General features: G+C 43.3%; 1 protein-coding gene across 3 annotated transcripts; it reads left to right on the top strand.

Annotated features, from left to right (window-relative positions):
• The first annotated feature begins 371 nt into the window (after positions 1 to 371).
• c7h2orf42 (chromosome 7 C2orf42 homolog) lies at positions 372 to 6,602 on the top strand. Of its 3 annotated transcripts, none has more exons than XM_035910301.2 (9): positions 372 to 471; positions 746 to 1,839; positions 2,676 to 2,795; positions 2,932 to 3,042; positions 3,307 to 3,411; positions 4,788 to 4,895; positions 5,561 to 5,661; positions 5,802 to 5,964; positions 6,054 to 6,602. In XM_035910301.2, the coding sequence occupies exons 2-9, from the start codon at positions 777 to 779 to the stop codon at positions 6,287 to 6,289; spliced, it is 2,007 nt and encodes a 668-aa protein (XP_035766194.1). In that variant the 5' UTR covers positions 372 to 471; positions 746 to 776; the 3' UTR covers positions 6,290 to 6,602. The 3 variants fall into 3 exon arrangements, with proteins under 3 accessions (XP_035766194.1, XP_006796953.2, XP_035766195.1); XM_006796890.3 differs by having other exon boundaries at positions 6,057 to 6,601; XM_035910302.2 differs by lacking the exon at positions 2,932 to 3,042.
• The last annotated feature ends 209 nt before the right edge of the window (positions 6,603 to 6,811 follow it).

Here is a 6,811-nt window from a genome sequence, read left to right as displayed (position 1 = left end):
ACGTGTGTGTGTGTGTGTGTGTGTGTGTGTGTGTGTGTGTGTGTATATATATATAAAATAAAAAAGCTATACAACAAAATAAAATATACGTTAAAACGTACACTTGCTATATATTTTTAAGTGGACTTTAATAAATATTTGGCGCCCTTTAATTTCATGTGAAAACCAACATGATCAAGAAAACAACTTAAAAAGCCTCATCAACACAAGCGTCACAGACGTCCACCCGACAGTTCAAAATAACTACAGCCCCCATGAGCCAATGCTCCTAAGGCCGTCCCCTCCCAGAGCCCTGAGCTCTAGTCAACCGCTCTGTCCCCGCCTTTCTACACCACGTGATCGTCTCCGGCCAATAGGGAGTGTCGTTACAGGCGCAATGCGGGTGTCGGGATGTAAGGAGCAATGGCGACGGTCGAGACGGTTTTGGAGGTTTGAGTTGAGCTGGATTTGACCAAAAGAGGCAGATTATAGGTAGTTTGGACATTCACACACGTAAAGACCATATGTAAGATAGGAGGTTTGTTTATAGAGAGGTGCTGTAGCGGTTAAACAGAAATATGATAAAGCACTTTAAAAAAGCAATGAAACGATAGTAGAATGAATAAGGCTGAGTGTTATTTCAATTAAAGTTTCATACTATTATAAATCAAAAATAGACTGTTTTACTGGTAACATTTAGTCACAGCTCCCTTTATTCTTAATACACGTGTATATTTTATTTTCCCTCTTTTTAAATTTTTTTAAGGCTTGAATCCCTTCATGTCCTCCTAAAAACAATGGAAACTGAAGTTTGCTCCTTTTCAAGCGTCCTGTCAACCCCCACTCCACAGACTCTAACCAGTCAGGCCAACCTGGCAGCAAAACAGAGAGACAGCAGAAAGTCCTCAGCTGCAACTCCTGCCTTCCTCTCCAACCTGGGAAGGGCCACCCTGCGGGGTATTCGCAAGTGTCCTCAGTGTGGGGTCTACAACGGCACCCGTGGGCTCAGCTGCAAGAACAAGGCCTGTGGGGTGTCCCTCCGGAATGCTTCATCCACGGGCAGAAGCAGCAGGAAATGTGCTGTGGAGGTGGTTAAAGTTATAATCGACAGTGAGGTGAGAGGTGGGAAAGAGCAGGAAGGACAAGGAGTCCTGGGCAGTGGCTCAGGCGGAGGTGTGCAGGTGTTCTCGGTATGTCACAGGGGAAGAGGAGTCACAGGTACACAGTGTGGCTTTGTGGAACTCGTTCCCACGGATACTGCGATTGCCACTGGGGATGGCCCCACCCTGCTCACCCGCATCAACCTGGGCCGCTGCTTTTTGCCTTCCTGCAAACAGGGTCAAAGATCGAATCAGGGTGAGTCACCTGCAGCCAAACAGTCCTCCGAGAGCCTCTGTGTCCACATCAAACAAGCCATAGAGTGTCGCAGCCGTGCCACCCCACTGACGTTCAAAAGTTCAGTCCTGGAGGGTTTGAAGGCCTCAGATCAAGTCAAAGAAGAGCTGTGGCGGCTGGCCACGGAGTCTCCGGGGCCCCTGGTGCAGCGCGTTTCTAAAGACACGCTGGTGGTGAAGTGTCACACGGACTCGCACCATCCACTGGGGCTGCTGCATCTGACTGTAGGCGCAGGGGGGCCGTCATCAGAGGCTTTGAAGAGCGAGAGAAGCATTTTTCACTGTGCCTGCCAGGTTAACACGAGAAGAAATAAAGCCGGCGTGGACGGAGCAGGCGGCTCTCAGCCGCCTCCCAGCTCTTTCACTTTGCAGCCCTGCCTTCACTTCTTTGCCTGCGTGTGTGCATTTGCAAGCGACGAGAAGCTGGCCTCAGAGTTTTCAGCTTTCCTCAACTACGCCTCCAGCGGTACGGCAACCCAGCTGATTTCAACCAGTTTCGAAAGAACCTGGCAGCAGACTGGGATTACATTAGTACTCAAGTGTTGTCAGACAAGAGTACTGAATCCAGTCTCTTTATTTATGAAACTTCTCAACAAGCAAAAAGATACATACATACATTAGTGATAATAACCTGTCATTTTGTAGGGCTGCAGAGGAATACTGTTAAAAAAACAGCAATTGAATGCACATGATGTTTACTAAGAGACTTGGCAAAAATCAGAGTTACACATTTTTTCTCTGACCTGTAGTGCTTTTTTTTTTTTTTTTTTTTTAAATCAATCCTGATCGTTTTGGTGTGAGTTGCCCTGAGCTGTGGGTCTGTCTGCCTTTCTTGAATGCAATGAAACCAGAAGGCTCGACTTGTAGTACTGAAGAAATATCCATATATTTCAGTTGTTCGGAAGTACACCTGTTCAACTGCTCTATAACACAAACTATCTGATCAGGCAATCATATGGCAGTGACTCAGCGAAGGTGACTTGATGACATTCAAACTGGGCATCAGAATGGCAGACTTTGAGCATGGCATAGTTGTGTCACTCTATCACAAGAAAAAGCTCTTCATTGTGCTTTTTTTCCCCAAGTGCCATTTAACCTAAACATAGTCAAGAGAAAGCAGACGTCTCTACAGCCGATATCTCCAAGACTGGGTTTCTAACACCAAAACAATCTAGATGTATAAAAAGCACCACAGACCAGCTTACGGCTTTACTCTTGGCCACAGATGCAGCTCAGCCAGCTGTTCCTTCATGCTTAATCACATGTCTTAGCATGTCCCTCTCCTTGTGGTTTTCCTTTCAGGCTTGCAGCAAAAAGTTTTGGGTAGAACAATCAGTCCCTGTGAGAAACCTCTGCAGCAGGCTGAACCCGTCGGCTCTCATCCCAGAGCCAAGAAGCTTCACCTGGATGAATCTGTCTCTGGTGGTTTGATCGTAATTCTTTCTGGAAAAACTGAGCACAAATCATTGTGTTCATCGATGTTGCTCTAAATCTGCTGTTGTCCTCACTTCTCTTCCTGTCTTATCTTTCTCTGTCATTTCCTGCTGCCTCTGTGAAGCCCTCTCAGTGGCTTCTGTCTCTGGGGTGGGGAAGGAGGGAGTGTCGGCCTCTTGCCCAAGGAAAGCTGGTCACAGGAGAGCCCCTGGTGCTGGTGGGCCGAAGGCTCCAGGTGCTACCTCCTTGCCTTGTCTCACCACTGGAGCCTTTCCCTCTCTCTTGTGTGTGTCTGTTAAAGAACCTTACATCTCCTCAGACGTCTCTCTTTGTGGTTGTCATTTCATCTATCTAATCTTGCAGCACTTACCCTGATCCACTGTTCAAAAAGAACACAGAAGATATTATAACAGTTGTAGCATATTCTAATGTTTAGTTCAGGAAAATGTCTGGATTCTTTTTTAATCTGATTTGAAGACTAAATATTTGTATGTCTCAGGGAGCACTCAGGCCGTGGATGAGCATACGGTGATGATGGGCTTCCATCAGTGGCTGGCGAGTGTCACAGAGAGGATCCACCTGGCCATGCACTACCAGTGTGACGGTAAAGTTGAAACAACGATTCAAATGAAAGTATTTTCAACAAATTAAGCCATGAAATCTTGCGTCTTTGAGAGTAGTGTCACCTGTCTCCGGTGGTACAATGGAGACTTTTACATAGAAAATATCCTCATGTTTGACATCATACCGAGCCACGAGTAGAAACGAGCCTGAGTTTTTGTCTCACAGAGACTTCTTATTCATTTGCTTGTAGAATAGAATGTCTTTATTGTCAGTATGCAGATATACAATGAGATACAGGTCAGATGCAGAGATAGTATCTCATTATATGAAACTTTAGCCAACACTTAATAAACACTTTCACCCTCCTTTCACTTTTTTGACCAATAATTGCGCAGGGTCTTCCATGTTGCTCTTCTGTTGCAGCTGTCACATTTTTGGTCATAATTCATAAATGTTTTAGTTACTTTACATCCAGTGAAACCATAAATCAGTAAGAAGCAAATCACTACAACAAAAATGTATTTCCAAGTTATCAACATGAACAACATAACAGATTATTAAAAATTAATGATGCAAAAAACCTTTATTTGGAAGGGTTCACTCGTTTAATTGTTAAATATGCTGTACTTGCTGTATTTAACCACCAGGGGGCAGCGCAAACACGCTGTTAACACATTTTAAATTGATGAACTGGGGAGCACACAGTTGTAGTAACAAAACACAAATATTATTCTGCTTTTGATGAAAATATCAGTTTCTAGTTGCTTATTGCAGAGCTGTAAAACAAAATTAAACGATTTAATTAATTTTTATGTAATTTAATAATAATAATAATAATAATGTATACTTTATTTATCCCCGTAGGGAAATTACTCTCTGCATTTCGCCCATTCACTCTATTGAAGCAGTGGGCAGCCAATCCAGCGCCCGGGGAGCAGTGTGTAGGGACGGTACCTTGCTCAGGGGTACCTCAGGGTAGCCATTCAGTGGCCCCCATTTTATTTAATTTATTCAGTGAAAACATACAAACTCTCTACATTGACTGTGTTTACATCAGCAGTTTAATTCACTATTAGTTATATAGCGCCAAGTCCCAACAACAGTCAATTAAAGGCACTTTGGGTAAAGACCCTACAGTGAGAGAGAAAACCCCAACAATCAGATGACTCCCTAATGAGCAAGCATTTGGCGACAGTAGGGAGGAAGAACTTCCTTTTAACAGAGAGAAGAAGTAGAATGGGGGAGGCTCTCCCATTCTACCTTTAAATCTCCTACGAATCACAAGTAAGCTTGCAGTCTGGGGTGATATGGTACTATGGTATGGAACTTGATCACAGTACATGTTTCTGCAACATGACAGGCTTTAAATTTCTCACTGCGCACAGAAAAAAACTGTTTCTTTTTTTTCCCCATCAGGGAAGCCAGAGCCTCTGGTCTACCACATTCCTCAGGAGTTCTTCAACGCTCTGCAGCAGCGTCTGTCGCTCGGATCCAAGAAGAGGAGACTGCCTAACTTCACAACAGGTGGGAACATATTAGGCTTTAAGTAAGACAGAAATCAGAACCACACAGCTGAGCATCCAGGCGATGCGAGTCTAGCGTTGTGTAGCTCATCCTGGAAAAGAACCAATGAGCTTATCCCAGGTTGAGGTGTCCGTGTGTTCACAGGTCACAAGATTCGCTACTTCAGAACAGAGTGATGTCTGAATTTAGGTGCACACAATTATCATGTAACGGGTCTTTGCCCAAATTGTGCTTAAGATCATAATGATCATTTTACAGGCAGTAACCTGTGAATTGTGATGCAAACTATGTCAGCGACGTTCTGGTTCATCACCCAGAAAGTACTTGATAATCTTACAAATTACAGCACAATGGCAGATATTAAACTAGTGACTCATGAACCATCGTAACGCAGCCACGCAAAAGCCTTGCAAATGGTTTTAAGTTTCAAGCCAATGGAGGTCATTTTTATCATCTTACAAATCATTAAAGAGAAAAGAAAATACTCAAAAAATGAAATGCTGTAAGTCTGCCTTCATCGCCTCGTTACTCCTCTTGTAACCCTTTGCAGTAACTGTGAATATCTCCTGTGAATCTGGGTACTTCCAGCTAAATAAGCCCAGAAATTTGTACTTATGCGATACGTCTCTCTCTCTGTGTCTCTGTCTTATTTGTGTGAATGTCAGCATTTGTGAGAAACGATGGACTTCCTCAGACCTCTTACTCCAAGTACACCTGGCACATCACCAATCTGATGCAGGTCAAACGCATCTTTGACACTCCTGAGGTAAACGCTCGCATCTATTAAAAAAAAAAAAAAAATCACACAGCATTTCTTTCATGAAAGATCTTCATTAGTGTTTTTTTGGCAGACCCCAGACCTCTTCTTACAACTTCAGACCTCTTTCTTCTTGTCTTGCCCAACAGCTGCCGCTGGAGGTCACTCAGAGTTTTGTGAAAAACGCAGACGGTTCGTACTCACATTTTCGCTGCCCCGAGCCTCCGCCTGAGTTGGAATCACTAGAAGGATGCAAGTCAGATCGGCCGCAGGCGATACGACCAATGGAGCTCCGCACCTTCCTCAAAGTTGGTGAGTATCTTTTCTTTTTTTCTTTAGTTTTTCTTCTTTTACACCTGAAGTCAGCCTGCACAGCCATGTTTACGCTGCTGTTTCTCGAGCAGGAGCAGCAGATCAGAAGGAGGCCTGCCCGTTTGTGATTGACTGGATCCCAGACGTTCTCCCTCGCTGTCACGTGGGAGAGCTCAGGATCAGCTTTGAATTTGGCCACCAACAGAGCGGCCAGCCCGAACACGGCGACAAAATGAGCGCGGCAGAGAAAGGAGGCCGTAATAAGTCAGACTGTCCCCAACACAAACTCACAAACACTGTCGAAATTCTACAGGTCGTTGTCTAAACACAGCATGACATGTGTCTCCTCATGTGTCCCACTCATATATATATACATATATATATATATATATATATCTCCATGTGTTAATAATAGTATTATGAAACGTGTGAAGGAACAAGTGTGTTACACTGTATAATATAGATCAGTAGAAAGCTAGACTGTACTGGAGTTCTCATTTTATTGTGTATTCCTTTATGCAAAAATATTTAAAATACATATTAAAAATCAACAGTTTATTTTTTGAAACAGATTCTGGTTTTTTTTTGTTACTTTGTAAAGATAAGAAAAAAGTCCGAGATTGATTGTACAGTAAAAAGTGTGCAAAATAAAATCAGGAAAACAAAGATGCATTTACTGCCCTGTGTGTTCTGCTGTGTTTTCATCTTGGGAAACTCAGAAATGAATTCTTAGGCCTTTTCTTTATGTCCAGATGATCAAATGATTGATGATCTGGTTCTTATATGGAGCTTTAAGCCTGATTCATTCATACAAGTACATTTTTCCTTCACCTTAGCACTTTCTATC

Source organism: Neolamprologus brichardi, chromosome 7, assembly GCF_056152115.1.
Source record: "Neolamprologus brichardi isolate AB-2024 chromosome 7, ASM5615211v1, whole genome shotgun sequence".
In the NCBI taxonomy this organism is placed as follows: Eukaryota; Metazoa; Chordata; class Actinopteri; order Cichliformes; family Cichlidae; genus Neolamprologus; species Neolamprologus brichardi.
Note: the sequence above shows the minus strand (reverse complement) of the source record. Positions and strands in the feature narration are given on the sequence as shown.